The following is a 17,187-nucleotide window of genomic DNA, read 5'->3' on the forward strand; positions in this document are numbered from 1 at the left end:
CAAACCTAGCCCAGCTGCTCTTTGACTATGGAGGGAAGCCCTTCCATACGCCCTGGCTTAATCGGCTGTAAGGAGGGAAGGTGCCATCCTGGCTTGCCCGTGGGTTTGGGGCAAGCAAAAGACAATCACTTTTGCCCTGCTGATGAAGAACAATTGAGCTGGGCACTGTGGTTCCAGTGTCCCTAGACAAGAGAAGATTTGTAACCATGCAGGTGAAGCTTGGCTTCTAGTCCTTATCTCAGTCTGGCCATTATGTTTCAGTTCCAGGCGCCCCTCTGGGCAACCCCAGACTAGAATGTCATATACATTGGCAAATACATACAAACCCAGTCAATGCAGTCACAATGTGTCTCCTCCGAAAAGTCTCCCTGCGTTTCTGAATGTGCATTCACATGATGCAGGGTCCCGGAAGTGCCCACCTGCACAGGCATTTTGGAGCTTCTCTCTGCAAGCACGTTCTGGGCTTTAATTGGTATTAGTTTATTCCAGTTCAGGTAACAGAACCAAGGGGGTACTTGTGGAGCGATAACCTCCCATTTCCCCTGCCTTCCTCCCCAAAATGACTTTTACTCTTGCTTATCTATCCAGGAAGCCTCCCTCCTCTGCCCACTGAAACCCTTTTCCATCAGTGCATCCGTCAGTGGAGTGGATTAAAAAAGAAAGGACAATAACATACCTGCAGGTTCTTCTGTGCTGCTGGCTGCAGTGGTGGGTGGAGCAACAGGAATCTCTGTGCAGGAGAACGAGAGACAGGAGGGGAAGAGAAAGGATAAAAAAGGGGGGGGTGGGCATTATTTCAAGCTCTGGAGAAGACTGAGCTATGCACACATCCCACTTGCTTTTACTAACTCCATCTGCACGGGAGTTGCTTGCACAGTCTTACATGTGTCACAGTAAGAAAGCAAAGGGTTACACTTGAGAGCCAATGGTGCGAGATACAGAACCTGCCCCAGGTTGACAACTGCTTGTGTTGCCCAGATGGGTGTAATATAGGAATTGGGAGTTCATCTCTTTATTTTTTAAAATAAATAAGAAAAAGTGCTTAATTCAAGATATGGCCTGGGGCTACAGCAGCCAGTTTTAACCGTATTCTAGCCAATGTCAAACAAACTGAAAGAGAGAACGATGCTAATGTTTGCTTCTTCTGCTTAGTTGTTGTGTGGATGCATGTTTCAGGAAGTGATCTTTGCAAATCATTTATTTCCAGTGCAGTAGGCTATGCCATGTGTCAAGTATGCACCTTATTGTATCTCCTTGGTGGGACAGACATTTTATCTCACATCTTGAAGGAAATACAAATACCTCTATTGCTAGTGAAATGTTCCCTGCTTTAATTTCCTAGTCACCGGATTTTAAGTATTTTCATACATATTTGAGGCCCTATAATGCCCCGGATCTGCATGACCAACTCTAACTGAGCACAGCGATGTCAATAGGATGGAATGCAGGATATGATCCTAAGTGCAGTGGGATGATCTATTCTTCCCTCAGTGCACATGGAATGAAAACTTACATATTTAGAGCAAAGTGCTGGGATTTCTGTGCATATGCGAAAATCCTGATAGGAGAAGAGAATATGAGTCGAAATCCTCCATGTGAATCTGAGAGCAGAATTTAGTCAGGGGAAAACAGCATACATACTAAGGCTTGAAATCTTTCTCTTCATGACTTGTGTGGCTCCCTCTGAAATCAGTATAAACCATACAAATGTTTGTGTTGGATATTTGGCCGTAAGTGTATTCCTGTTTGTTACATGGGCTGTAAATTTTATGAAAGATGGAAGTCTACTGGATTTTGAATGGGGAAAATATAGGCAATGGTAAATCAGAGAGTTAAATCAGAAAGTTAAAGACAGATGGAGGAACCTGTTCTAGTCAAACTTTACCTGCTTCCTCCCTGTCTGTGTCATGAAAAAAATGCTTAGTACAAAAACCATTGCTCTGCATTCAAAGTATCTATTATGCTGGTTGACATTTTCTAAGGATGAAACTGTGCTTGAAAAAATCAGAGATCATTGTGAGCAGAATTTATATAAGTTTTAACAGTTTTGGCTGCATATATTTGGCATATGTATATTTCATTATATATTGGCCCTGCAAAATTCTAGTTGTCCTCTTACCCTGGGGCAAGAAATTTTTACTGATGGGCAAGTAAAATACACTTTCCTCCCCATGATCACAATTGTAAAGAATATTCACTAATTGTAAATTGTCGTGACGATATATACATATAGAAACAGGATTTGTAACTAGTCGTCGGCTCTGAAATTATTCAAAATGTACCCCCAAAATGTGTGGGTTCCTTAAAACAATATTTTACAATGAAAAAGAATTAAAACCCAGTAATACGGAAAAAAAATCTCCTGTGGAAGTGCTTAAAAGCCTTCACGCACCATCACATTTTCTGTCAAAGGCAGAGCAGAGTGCCTGGATGTTCTTTAAAATGCCAGCAATATGCAAAGCCAGACATCCAGCCACTAGAGAGCAGCTTAGCATTCTAGCAGGCTGATACTCCAGCAACCTGACTGTCTCTCAGGCTGATTCCATGAGTTGGCATGAACATGCTCCTCATTGTGCTCACTTTGATAATGTTGAAATTCTGTCTGTCTTTATGTAGTGCAATGCAACCCAGAGGAGGTGATGCAAGGATCAACTTACCCTCTGATTTACCATGGCTGTTGGGGACGGTAGTGATAAACCTTTGCACACATCCATTGCAAAACACACTGGAGTGTCAAGACTATGGCATCTTGGGAAACAAGCATCTGCTTTTGGCTCCTGCTGTCCCATTGCAACTTGAGAAAGAATGAATCTCAAATGACCAAAACCCACCATGGAATGCATACTTGATTCAGTAATAAAAGTGGAAAAGGGGTATCTCTCCATACTTAGAAACAGTCATCATCTCAGCCAGACCTTGGGAATAGACAATGCTGAAATAGACCCATGGTCTCTGATAAAGACTTGATTCTTTCAACCTTCATCTTCCTTTTTGTCTTAACACCAGGAAGTTAGCAGGCAAGGAAGGCTGCTGTCTACTGCCCCTCCTGCTTTCCAAGACTACTGTGGTTTTATTTTTTTGTTTTGCTTTTTAAGTTTAGAATTTTGACATTTGGTTTCTGTTACAGAAGTAGAGAAGGAGGGACTGAAACAACCCATATGCACATAACAGACGCACAGAGTTATCCAACAACAGCAAAGACAACAGGCAGCACAGCGAATGGTTCAATTGAAGAGCTTAGGGGTTAGCATTCGACTGAAACACAGAACACACTGGCTAGCTGTGCAGATGTGGCTCTCCCTAAGATTGGTTTGCAAGGGGGTATAAAAAGGGGGCTGGGGTTTTACAAAGGGAGAAAAAAAAGGAGGATGCAGCCTGGTGCTTGTTGCTGTTGTTGTTTTTAAAGTGTATTTTAAATCAGAAGATTAATAAAAACTTTAAAAGACAAATAAAAATGTCAAATGTTCCACATTTCTGGCTGGATCATGTGAGGGTACAGTCCCATTTAACAGTCTGGGTGTGCGTGCTTGTAGAGCGCTCAGCTGCTTTCGATATGCTTTTAGGATGACAGCAACTGTTAATAATGAACCCAGGCAATCTGCTGGGTTCAGTCAAAGGGCCTTGACAATACAAGGCAAGGAAAGAAAAACATCAGAGCAATTTGCCATAGGAACCAGGATTGTGGTGGCATCTCAAAGGAAATAAACACTCAGGACACCCTTTGCATTACAGAAGTATTTGCAAAGCAAAAATCAAGCCCTTTTTTAAAGCACCCAGCTGTTTGATTAAGTGGGTTTTAGATTGCACTCACATAACCTAACCAGTGTGGCAAATGATATGCATGTAATCTGTGCATATATCTACGGCATATATGCACACACTGCATGCAATCTGTCCAGCTAGGAGTTCACAAATGTGTTTTCAATTAAACACTGGTAATTGAGCATGTAAAATCTGGTGTTAGTAACCATTCAACCCATTTGGGTTTCAGTGGCTGAGCTGCTGTTGGCTTTTTTAAAGGTTAATTCCACTATGCTACAGACTTCAAAAAGAGTGGTCCACGTACTTATGCAAGGGGCAATGGGAGATCGGCTTTGCTGGTAGCCTTTGGCACATCGATTGCACGTGATGCCAGTCACACCATCTTTACAGGGACATTGACCTGTGGTTTGATTACAGGTTTTGCCAGCTGCACCCACGGGATGGCAATCGCATGCTGTGGGGGGAACACACAACAAAAGGGTCAGAGTGGGGGAGGGGGAAAATGTACAATGTCATCTAGCAACAATATCAAAGAGCGCCACCTATGGTATGAGACAGTATTACACTAGAGCTGCAGGACTAGGCAGAAGCAGCAGTGATTGCCACAAGGTTTCCACAGTCATCCGTCCAATATAACGCTACTGCATTTCTGTAGCCAGCAATCCCGTCAACCTGAAACGAAGGTGGCAATTTATAGAGGTTGATTTAAACAGTCACTAGGCAAGTCAGAGGGGATGAACAAGCCCACAATCCAGTTGCTGAGGACATGGCGAAGGCAAACCGTTCTGAAAGCAAAACATGCACCTAGTTATGTCAAACCAAGTGGACAGTGTTTAGTGGAGGCTTTATCTGCCTCCCGATCTGAGCAGCCGAGGTAGCCCGGGGTCTTTTAGAGCATTGCTGTGATGACATCCACCCTGTGATGTTGCATTAATTCCAGGAGTTCTGGGGTTGGGAACGATGGTCCCATGGCTGGGAGCGCCAGGAGAGGGAGAGGCAGATAAACATGGTGATTCAGGAATCTACACTGCCAGGGTCACTGCAAAGTCACACCGCATGTGCTATTGGCCAGTTTATTAACAGAGGAGAACGACTTCTGAGAGGAGTTGCACATCTGCCGGGTGGGTTTTAGCTGGAAACTATTTGGTTTCAGAAAGGCCCTGAATTCATTTCACCTCTTATGTAAGAACCTACTTTTCTTACTTTGCCTTTCACCCTGTCCCTGCGGACCAGCACCCCCTGCAGCTGGTACTGTGGGCGTAGGAAGGAAATGCCCTGGTCTTTTTTTCCCAGCCTGGGGTACCCGCTTCCTGGCTTGTCCCACGGTTCCATTTCAGGTGGATGGAGGTTTGAGTGCAGGTGTGAAGGGCGCGAAAGGGAATGCAAAATCTGCACTTGAAATGACACTGCGTTACTTTCCCACGTCACTTACTGTGCAGCTGTTTGTAAAAAGCATCAGGGATTGTAACCATCACAGCGCTTCATGAACACAGGCTCAGAGGCTCATTAACCTCCCTGTTTTTCATATGCTACACACTTAGGGCCCGATTGTGGCCTGCCCCGCAGAGATGGGCAGTGATGAGGAAGATGTGAGGAGCTCTCCTTCCCTCCTCTAGCATTCTCCTGCAGGATCCAGTCACAATCCCCCTAAGAAGCACAGACCCCACTCCCTTTGAGTGTCCCATTTGCTGCTAGCGACCCTAGGCGTTCGGTGAGGGCAGGGCAACGGCTGTCCCTGCTTCCTATGCCCAAAGGCCAGCAGAACTGAGTGGGTATGGGAAGGGGAGTGTGTGATACAGCTGAATTCCACCTGAGGACTCCAGCCTGTTAGCATCAGTTTGAGCATGTAACTCCCACTGGTGCTAATCATGGACTCTTGAGAGGGCCCATCCAGGAGGTCCTCTTGTGCATCCCTGTTCCCCATTGTGGCAGTCTGTATCCCTTCACCCGATCAAGGGGAGACCAGGTCTCTCTGGGACACTCTGTGCTCCGATCTGCACTATGGCCCCCTTTTGAACAGCCAGTGACCATCCCGTGCATGCAGCTTCGCTCCATGAAACCTCGTGACTCCCTCCAGTTTGTCCCGATGCCACTCGTCTCACCGAACGCATTGCCAAAGCCCCATTTTCTGTGCTTCATTTGTGCCTATTCTGGAGTGTCCTTGACTGGAACAACACCTCTGAGACATCTAGACATCCAGACCCCCCTCCCCATACACATACACACCGGTCATCTCTTAACCACACGTTACATAGTCAACGCCTCAGCTGTACTGGAGTCAGTCCCTCCATCCTGCTACATGTTGTTGTTCCTCTCTTACCCCTGCTCTGTGTGGCAGGCTTGCCTGGGATGGGGTACAGAATGGAGCACAGTGTCCCAGAGGGAGGGCTCACACCCCAGTGCATAGAGGGGTGCTGTCCCCCGGAATCCGCTGGCAGTGGCAGCCTGGAAATGCCCCCAGCTGCCATGGCAAGTAGAAGAAGGCAGTGACCACAGACCCCTTAACCCTGCACACACACCCCCTACACTGGCCCTGGAACCGCCCCAGCCTGTCCTGACACCATCGAGGCAAATCTTCTCTGAACTGCCCCTCTCCATTTCAGTAACAGGTTGGGGAGTCATTTGGGCCCAAGGTTGGGTGGGGGAAAAGAGTGGGGCACAAAGCTGACTCTACAGACCTGAATTCCTGCTGCCCTTCCGCTCTCCTCACAAAATCCCCCTGCCCCTCCTCCGGCATCCTCCCCCCCTCAAATTCTTGCTTTCCCCCCCTCTGGCTTCTTTTTTCTTCTTCAAATTCCCCATGCCCCAGCTCTCCTCTGAAATGCCCTCCCCTCCCCTCCCTCAAATTCCACCTTCCCCATCAAATTCCTTCCACCCCCACTCCTTTCCCTGCCAGCAAACTCCCTCTCCACCACCCTCTCTGGCTTCCATATTCTGCCCTGAAGTCTCTCTCCCCCTCTTCAGTTTCCTCCTTCCCCTCCCCGCAGCCTCTTTCTTCCCTCCCCCATCTTTCCCCTTGGAGTTCTGGGAGGAGCAAGTGGGCAGCCTGCAGAGGGGCAGCTGCCTCGTCTCTGCCGTCTCTGCCATTCCCCTGCTGCCCAGCTGCGGGCAGAGCCAACCGCCAGGAACTGCTAAGCTGCTCCTCAGCTATCAAGGAGCGGTTCAGGTTGGGGGGGGAGTGCAGCAGGATGCACCATTGTCCTCCATTCCCCCCTATGCCTTCTCCCCACTTCCACGTCTACATGGCTGAGAGTTTGGGGGAGGGGAGACAAGTGTCCCCCTCTACTTAAAATTTGGGATGGATGAAAATGCCCCTTCCACCTTCCCTCTATTCATGTCCCTAGTCACTTGAAGGACTTGTGGCAGCGTGAGGCAAAGGAAAAAATCTGGTAAAATGCCACCCTCCCCCGGCTTCTCGCAGAGCTGGTCAGGAAAAGTGGGGAGGGAGAAGAGTTTCCTGCAGAAAATTTTGACAGAAATTGACATTTTAATCAAAAAATTGAAAACTGCAAGTTTTTGTCTGATGTGGGGTGGGTTTTTAACTAAAGGTCAAAATTTTTCACAGAAAGCAGGCACTTTTGGTGAAACATTTAGTTTAATCAAACCCCAATTTTCCATCAAAAGACAGTTTTGATGGAAAATTTTTGGCAATCAGACTTAAGATCAAAAGAGACAGGCTGTCTCTTCTGGGGAGGGAGCAGTGTGAGGAGGGGTATCAGGAACAAGCTACTCAGAAATCAGGGAAGGGTTGGCAGCAATAAGATATAGTTTAAAACTGTAAAAGGTTATAAAGGAAAACAATAAAAAGGGAATTGGGAAAGGGTTGAAAGAAATACATAATAAGGAAAAGGTTAAAGATCAAAGACTAGCAGACAGGACAGGGTTCAGAACCAGGGATTTCCCTACACCCCCCCGAATTTCCTCCCCCCCCCATTTTGTAAACTAGTTACATGCAGTGTTGCCAATTTAGTGATTGTTTGGAAATTTGAATTGAAATTGAAACATTAATATACACTTTAAAAGCATATAAAGTGTATCATAAAATATGTGTATCTGAAAAAGTATAATAGATTTGAAAAGTATGAACATAGACTAGCTTCCTTATACAGCTGTTGTTTTTATGACCATGTCAGTGCATTCATTTTGGTGATGTTGGCCAACCTAATAATTTCAAATTATGATTTGTAAGAAAGTCTAAATGAGCTCTCCCTGACAGCTAGTGATGAGCTGGGGGCTAGGGAGAAACGCTTCAGGACCAGATTGTATTTACATTCACACCTAATCTACCTAGGTATCCAGCAGATAGAGCTGTGTTGCCCAAGTGATAGATTTTGTCTGGGGTTGGGCTACAAATCACTTGAATGCAGGGGGGTAAATGTTGTTATTCTTACTGTATGAGTACAGGGCAGTAGAACGTTACTTAGCCTGTGCTGATTGAGGGCATCAAGAGAGAGGCTGGGGACAGGTGTTTGGCTTGATGGTCTGCCTGAGTCACAAGTACTATTTGACCTGCCCCTCTCCACTGTTTAAAGACAGAGCTGATTAGGCTCCATAGAGAGTCTTTTGTTCTGTTAAGTGACCACTAAGCTGAAATCAGGTCTAAGTGCTTAGACCTGCTGTGGGACAGTGTTTCTGTGGAAGAGACAGCCCAGCCTGCACTAGCAGCGAGGTTCCCTCAGTGAGAGCGCAGCTGAAATCACTGAGAGCTGGGTGGAACCTCAAGAGACCAATTCGCAGAGGTCACAGTGGCAGGTGGCAGCAGAAGGTGATGGCGCAGGGCCATTGGCAACAGAGTGATGGAGTGAACAGTGGCACAACGAACAACAGTGGCCAGAGCGAACAGTGAGCAGCTGGAGGAATGAGTAAGGTGCCTTCTTGCTCCCCACCTGGGAGGTGAATTTATGTGAAAACATCTCTGAACTCTGAGTCTCCACTGACCAAGGACAACACTGGTGAGTTCATGCGAACAAACATGGCTGTGGTATAATACTTTCTATTTAGGCAAGAGATACCACACACTACAAACTGGAGGCCAATGTTAAATGCATTGTCATTTGTTCATCCTGAAGTTGAACACTGGTTCCAAACAAGACCAGCAAATGCTCACTGTCTTTCTGCAAGAAACTCAATTGACTGGCTAGACGCATGTGGTGCAAAAGTGAAAGATTCAACCGTTGAAAAAGTGAAGAACTCTCACAGAAAATTTGCATACATGGCTGATGAATGCACCAGTGAAAATGGTCATCAAGTATTAAATCATTGTGTATGTTATCTTGATGTCAGTGGTAGGCCAGTACGTGCATTTTTAGATGTTCAAGTTATAGAAGACAGATTGGCTGCATCTGTGACAACCCACATCTTAGAAGAGTTAGATGCTTGTCAGTTGGACCCCAAACAGATGGCTGCTTGTGCATTTGATGGAGCTGCAAACTCCTCTGGAAGACATGGTGGAGCACAAGCTTTGCTCAGAGAAAAGTGTTACCCTAGTTTCTCCTATACACTCTGCAGAGGCCATCTACTCCAACTAGCACTAGTACGAGCTGCAGACTCTTCAAAAAACATTTAAAAAGCTATACATTTAATGTCTTCATTATATTCTTTTTTCAGCCGGAGTCCAAAAAAAATGAATATCTTGGAAAATATAGAAGATACACTGGGACTGAAGTTCAGATTACTCCAACCTGGGAAAACCCTCTGGCTTTCTCATGAGCGATCCTTGGCTGTTGTCTTAAAATTACTCCAGCCATTATTACTGGCTTTGGAAAGTATCTACGAAGATGGGATGGATCTAAGTAGTGAGGCTGGTGGATTACTTTTGCCATTACGTTCAGAGAAGACTATTGCCATTCTCTCTCTTGTAAGTCTACTGTCGAAACCACTTGGGTCATTAAACAATGCCATCCAGGCATCTTCTACAACAGTAGTAGATCTTTGTCTAGCAATAGAAGCTACATTTGGATCAATCAGAGAGTTATCCATTGAAAAAGTACTGGAAGAAGCAAAGACTTCAGTCCAGAAGTTGACTAATGAAGGCATTTATATGGAATCCTTAAGTGAAGAGGACAAGAAGTGTTTGTTAAGACAACTGAAAAAGTACACAGACTTGATTCTTAAAAATCGACAACAGCGACTTCTAGATTCTACTCAACCTTTACGTAGCTTTTACAGTTTCCTGTCTTATAAAACACCGACAGTTGAGTGGAGTGAGGCACTACCAGCAATGGGGCAGCCATGTGCTCAGGACAGAATAGAGAATTTGAACACAGAGTGGAATATCATACAACGAATGAATGAAGATTTGACTTCAACTTCTTTTTTATCATCACTAGTTGCTCGACCCGATCTTTATGCTATGTTTCCTGGGCTGAAAGAAGTAGGAATTCATCTCTTGCTATGCCCAGTCACAACAGTTACAGCTGAGCATTCTTTTTCATCATTGAATAGAATTTTGTGTTTTGAAAGAAGTCGCCTTCTGCCTGATCATGTGAATAAACTAATGAGCATATCAATTAAAGGAATGGAAGTACCGGACGTATGAGAAGCCACCAAAGATGAATGCATTGCATTCAAGAAGTTTATTAACAGAGTTGTACAAAATTATAACAAGAAACCAAGAAGGATGTAGATGTAGATAGAAGGCTTGAGTAGCCAACTTTAATTTGTGTGATGATTTTAAAAACTAATAAAATGGTCATGAAACATTTTTCAGTTTTTACTATGGTGCCATACAGCCCACCTTCACCCTCACGGTCTCACCCCTCATCGGCCCTGACCCCCCGTAAATTTGAACACCCCACCTAATTTCAATTCCTGGGGAAAACACTGTTCAGAACAAAGAGTAGCTAGGCAAGGGTTAAATGCAATAAGGCAAATCCAGCAAGGGTTCTGAGTGGAAGACAAAACACTTTGTTGTGCATGCCGCCTCTCCTCCCCTTTGGGCCCATACATTGTTCATATAGGGCAGGAGCCTGCAAGTCCTCCATCCTATGAGTAATCCTTATCCACAGGAATGGCTCCATTGATTGCAATAGGATGGCTTCAGTGAATAAAGATTGCTCATGATGAGTAAGACTCACAGAATCAGGCCCGAAAGGTCAGGGACCTTACAGGAGAGGGGTCTGTCTGTAAAGCACCGCAAGACTTTTGTGGGCACCATATAAATAAATAGCAATATCACCTCCCTCTCCCATGATGTGATACTTTTGTGTATCCTGTCAAAATCTGCTTTTGTCATTTTTATAGCCATATCACATAGTAAACTCATTAGAGAGATAAGGTGGGTGAGGTAAGGTTGTCTCTCTTTCTAACAGAAGTTGGTCCAACAAAAGATATTACCTCACTCACCTTGTCTCTCTAATATCCTGGGACTAGCACGGCTACAACAACACTGCACATAATCAACTCATGTCTAATTGGCTGTCTACTCTCACCACTAGGTCTCCTTCAGCATTAATTATACTTTGCTCTTATAAGCACCTTACAAAGGAAGATCAGTAGCATTATCTTCATTTTGGACGTGAGCACAACACAGGCACAGACGGGGCAGGGATTTGCCCAAGGTCTCACAGAAGGTCAGTGAGCCTGGAATGGAACCCCGACTTCCTTAGGGGCCCTATCAAGTGGGCCCCAATGATTCTCTTCAGCATGAGATCTCAGCCTGTCTTCTGTGACCTCCTGAATGGAGGGCAAATCCTGAATGGATTTCAGAACTCCCTTTCTTTAAGTGGCTCCCAAAACTTTTCTGTTTTGTAGCATGAGACTGAAAAGGAATAGGGAACATTATTAGGGTAAAATTCTTGCATTTGATCCTCACTGGTTACGTAGGACCTGCCCTGCAGATTCTGCAGTCATTCCATGCATAGAATTTCCATGGACAACACAGATACTAAAGGAGTACAGAATATCCCACAGAGATCCATAGGGCAGAGGGGAGAGGAGACTGCTCATCCCAAGATCTGAAAATATGCAGAGTTGTGCAACAATCTTTATAACTAAGCACAAAACTAGGTTTCTGGAGGGGTGTGAATCTTTCACCAAACTTGGTCCAGGCTGAAGAGAGACTCTGGGACCTGAGTTCCAAGTGGGCCCTTGCTGACAGGTGGAAACCATATAAAACTCAGGAGTTTTTATACTGGCCTAGATCAGACAAAGCTTGGTCAGACTTCACTGAAGAGAATGTTGAGGAAATGCTTATCCCAGGTCTACTTTCTGCAGGTAATAAAGTCAGGGCACTGTCAGAGGCTTCAGTATGAAAAACAAGATGTTGAAACAAACTGATAATTTAAACAGTAACAAGTCATCAGGACTGGATGGTGTATGTCCAAGAGGCAGAAGGAATTTAAGAATGAAGTGGATGAGCTACTAACTAAAAGATGTAATCTCTCATTAAAATCTGATATCGTGGAGGACACAAGAGTACCTGATGCTATCCGTATCTTTCAAAAACTCAGCAGAGGTGATGCTGGAAACTACAGAGTGATTGGTCTTACGTCTGTACTGGTAAACTGCTTAAAACAACAACATCACATGACAGGGACAACCAGAGTGGCTTTGATAAAGGAGAACCATACCTCTCCAATCTCTTTCAATTCCTTGAGGGAGTCAACAAAACAGTGGGAAAAGAAGAACTAGTCAATATTATTTATTTGGGATTTCAAACAGTCTTTTACAAAGTCCCTCACAAGAGTCTGCTATTGTTGTTATTATTATTATTAATTACCTGCTATTAATTACTATTAATCACCAAAGAGTCATTGAGTGAGGAATAAAGTTCTGTGATAGTTTAGAAACTGGCTAAGAGACAGAAAACAGTAGGAATGCATGATTTGGTTGGTCACTTTTCAACATGGAAAGAAATTAACAGTGAGGTGCTTCAGTCTACAGGGTCTTGTGTTGCTTGTATTGTATTTATTATTGAACAGGGTGAGAAGGGAGATTGCAAAGTTTGCAGATGACTCAAATTTATTTTGGTCAGTCAAGACTAGGGACGACTGTGAAGAACCTCCAAGAGGCCTAATCACCAAGCTAGGTGAATGGGCAACATAATGGCAGATGAAACTCAATGTGAAAGCAAATGCATTATTGGAAAGAACACAGTGAACTACTCACACATACTGAAGAGTTTTAAATTAAGCATAACCACACAGGAAAAAGATCTAGGAGTCACTGAGGACTATTCAGTGAAAAACATCTGGCTGATTTATAGCGGAGGTCAGAAAAGCAAACCAAATATTAGGTAGTATTACAAAAGGGACAGAGACTAAAAATGAATGTAGTATCATACTATCATCTAAATCAATGGAATGTTCTACCTGGAATACTGGGTTCATCTCAAAAAAGCAGGAATGGAGGCAGCCAACCAAATCAATAAAAGACATAGAAAGGTTTCCACACAAGGAGAGATGGAAAAGATTAGGATTGTTTAGTGAGAAGATGAGTAAAACACTATTGAGGAATGGCAAATAATGTACAGAATATGGAAGGTCAATCAAAATCCAAGAATAAGGGGGCATTCAATGAAATTAAAAGGCAACGTATTTTAAATGATAAAACAAAACACTTCTTTTGTGCTGCACATAATTAACTTGTGAAACTCACTGCTACAAGACATTATGGCAAAGGCCCAACAGCAGGATTAGATTAAGAACATCTGCAGTTGCACTAGCTAGGATTAAAATATATACTTGGGATATACAAACCTCCTGTTTCAGGACACAAGCCAACTACTAATTGCCTGGCGATTGGAAGAAATTTCCCCCACGGGCATGGGTAATTGCAAAATTGTCTGTTGTGAGGTTTTATATCTTCCTCTGATCCAATACTGGGCACCGCTATAGACATGATTCTGTATTTAGACAGATCACTGGTCTGACTGAGTATAGGCATTATTTTGTTTTTATGCTTCAGCTGAGGTTAGAATGGAGTTTTCAGGCTTTCGAATAAAAAACTCAAAGCAAAACTCAGGGCTGTGAATGAGAGAGTGAGAAAGAAAGAGAGCTATTCCCTTGAAAAGTTTTGGAACTTGTTAGGATCTGTCTGGCTTGTGGCAGGTCACCAAGCAGCCATTACATGTCACAGGTATTCTCAGCTGCTAATCTCCAAACGCATGTGTGTTGAAAGAAAACAGAAGGACAAATTTCCAGGGTTCTCTCTTGTCAAGTGTGACATTTTGGGAGAGTGAAAGGACTTCACATTTTTTGAGAATTAGCATCTTCCTGTGTTAAAGGAACTTGTTTCTTTGCAAATGTGCTGAGAACAGTACAAAGCCCATTTCAATGGATAAAAGACGACTTGATTTCCTGGTATGTGTTTGGATTTCTTCATGTTGCACCATATCTGCAATGATAACTTCACAGCTTTCAGACCTTCCAGTTCCAGACGTAAAACCCTGGGTTTCGAATGACGTGTTCTGTGCTTTGTGGTGAGCAGTAAAATGTCAATATAAATACTGAACTGAGCCCAGAGAAATATCTATTCCTTTGCAGTGGGTAGTGAGTAAGGGTCCAATTCAGGAAAGTATCCTGTTTCAGGAAACCACTTAAGCACATGCTTAACTTTACATATGTGTTTAAGCGCCATTTAAATCAATTTTTCTAAATGTTTGTTTTGTGGGAAATTTTGAAATTTTGGCTTTTTGTTCCAATTCAGAATGAAAACAAATTTTGAAATGTCAGACTATCCCGTGGATCAGAAAGTCTGGTTTCCTATGAGCTTTATCTGGAACGGCAGAAGAATTATTGAGATATTGGGTCCAATCCATCTGGTATATCATATTTAGTAATTCACATATCAGTAAAGCCTGATTCTACTAAATTCACCTGGTTGGGGACTGAAGGTCAATGAAACCACTGAGATCTGCATGATTTCCACCGAAAGCCATAAGGTAAATGTTCATCTGAAACTTGACCCCAGCCTCAAAATTCAGCCACCCATTTTCCAGAAGATTCTGAACCTTGGTAAATGATTTGGTGAATTGCTTTTGGCTTTTAGATTTGCAGTAAAATCCCAGAACAGGAAAGTGTCACATTGTTTGGAGATTCAGGGACATTTCACCCAGATCAGACATCCACACAGTTTCACTTTGAACACTAGACACATTCAAGATGGTGCAAAGAAATATGATTTACAATACCCTAGCTGGACTCTTGCACCTCCAGGGTGATTCACCTTTCGGGAAAGCAGACAGCTCTCCCTTAGGATTTCCAGCAAAGGCGGATTATGTTGTGGAGAGAACTCCGTGGAAGCTGGCTGCTCATGGGAATGCACCAATCCATCACATCCCTTGGCAACCCTGGCCACATCCCTCCCCAACCAGAAACAAACTGTTCACTGCGGGGGGGGGGGGGGGGAGAGACTTCAGCAAATGTCATAGCAGCTTCAATGTGTTGACTCTGAACACTAATGATGACTATTTAACTACCAACATTGTTAACTAATTTACTGCTGATCATTTTAGCAGAAGCATTCAGCTACATTACCCCTGCAAAGGAATATCTATTTCCTTGAGTTTAGTACAGTATCATCTGGGCTCCTTTCCGCATCGCTTAGGAGATCCCGAGGTTTCTGGCCAACAGAAATACTAAGTCACTTCCTTATCAGGTAAAATCAAATAGCTCCTTTCCACTTCAAAGCGTACCTGCTACTGTGCTGTGTATCAAAGCCCTAATTTCCTGTTTATGGAACTAAAGCTCAGGGCAGCATTGTTAGTGGCCTTATACCAATTTATTTATCACGTCACAACTCAGTCCTTGTACTGGGCATCTTCTCTGTGACATACCACCAGGCAGGTTCCACAAAACCCCCACGGAGCAAGAAATTAAATTAATCCAGAATAAGGATTTGAACAACTGTAATAAATCTAGTCTTTGGTCATTCATGGCATGCACTAGCTTTGGAGATGCGAACAATGGGACAATTATTAGGGAGCTTGTAAACAAAGCCCATGCCCAACTGCCTATGAGCGATGATCATCATATTAAAGTCCCCACCCACAACAACCTGGCAACAATGATCTCCGTATTACTGACATTTTCAGTAATGAAGAGCTGAAAAAAATCTTCATTTTGTGCTGATCTCTACGGCCTGCTCCACACTTAAAAATTAGATCGACCAAACTATGTCACTCAGGCCTGTGAAGAATTTTGCCCCCTGTGCGACATAGTTAGGTTGACCGAACCCCTGGTGTAGACGTGGCTAGATCAATGGAAGAATTTTTCCATTAACCCAGCAACCACCTCTCAGAGACGTGGATTACCTACACAGATGGAAAAAGAACCTTCCGTCGATGTAGGAAGCATCTGTACTAAGGGCTTGTCTATACCACTGCTAAAGTCGATGTAATTTACGTCACTCAGGGGTGTGAAAAAACCACCCCCCAAGCGACGTAAGTTACATCGACTTAAAGCAGTGTCTACACGGCGCTATGTTGGTGGAAGATGCTCTCCAGCCGACATAGCTTCCGCCTCTCATTGCGGTGGAGTAGTTATAGTGCGTTTTCATCACACGTGCTACGTCGGTGCAGCTGCATTGATGCAGCAGTGCCAATGTAGTGCGGTAGTGAAGACAAGCCCTATCTTGCTACAACAGCACAGCTGCTGCAACTTACCTTTACTGCTGCAGTGTAGACATGACCTAAGTGCTTGCGTTCTGTTGCTGCTATTATGCAACTGTTACAAACACAGCACTTCACTCTCTTTGGCTTATTGAGCAAAGCGTACTTGCTAAGCACAGAGGATGAGAAAACTCTGGCAATAGTACAGGGCAGACTGTGGAGAGCAGGGAGCTCCTCCAGTGCTGGAGAGAAAGGGAAGCAAGGCCTGCAGAAATGTTCCGATCGGACCCACTCCTTAAGTCATTTCTAGAGCTCATTGGGAATTTTCTGACAAAACATTTTTCATCAGAAAATGCCGGTTTGTTGAAACCGAAACAGTTCATTTGACCAATTTTTCAGCTCACAAACATTTTGGCAATAGTTTCAAACTTGTCAAAACATTTTGTTTCAACTAATGCACAACAAAAAATTCTGGTTTTCTAGTGTGAAATTTAAGCTAATTATAGTAAAAAAAAATAAAATAAAATGGTCAAAAATCAAAATGATTAAAGGGTTTGATTGGCCTGAACCATTTTTTTGTTCGTTTGTTTGCAAATATTTTTGAGGATTTCAACTTTTCATCCTGATTTGGGACCAGAAAATTTTTTGATATCTCAGTGTTTCATGGGACAAGAAAACCATTTCTCGCCTAGGTCTACTTTTTTCTCTCCCTTTTTCCTAGATATGCATGAAGTGCCAGGTTTTCAAAAGTGACCTCAAGTGATTTTGGGGTGCCCATCTTGACACCTGAGGGAGAACTGATTTTCAGAGGCAGGTGCTCAGCACTTTGTGAAAATCTGGTCTCCTTTATGGTGTTTCAAGTTGGCCCTTCAATA

The 17,187-nt window shown here is 43.7% G+C and overlaps 1 protein-coding gene across 2 annotated transcripts in view; it reads right to left on the reverse strand.

Moving 5' to 3' along the window:
* NTN1 (netrin 1) overlaps positions 1-17,187 on the reverse strand; it is a 237,321-nt gene that overhangs the window by 80,482 nt on the left and 139,652 nt on the right. For both annotated transcript variants that reach the window (XM_084647598.1, XM_084647597.1), the window contains exons 4-5: positions 4,067-4,216; positions 677-730 (exon numbers count right to left, since the gene is read on the reverse strand). In XM_084647598.1, the coding sequence (XP_084503724.1) occupies positions 677-730; positions 4,067-4,216 (204 nt within the window). The remainder of the gene's footprint in view (positions 1-676; positions 731-4,066; positions 4,217-17,187) is intronic.

The sequence above is a fragment of the Lepidochelys olivacea genome (genome assembly GCF_965140295.1).
Source record: "Lepidochelys olivacea isolate rLepOli2 genome assembly, chromosome: 14".
Classification (NCBI taxonomy): domain Eukaryota; kingdom Metazoa; phylum Chordata; order Testudines; family Cheloniidae; genus Lepidochelys; species Lepidochelys olivacea.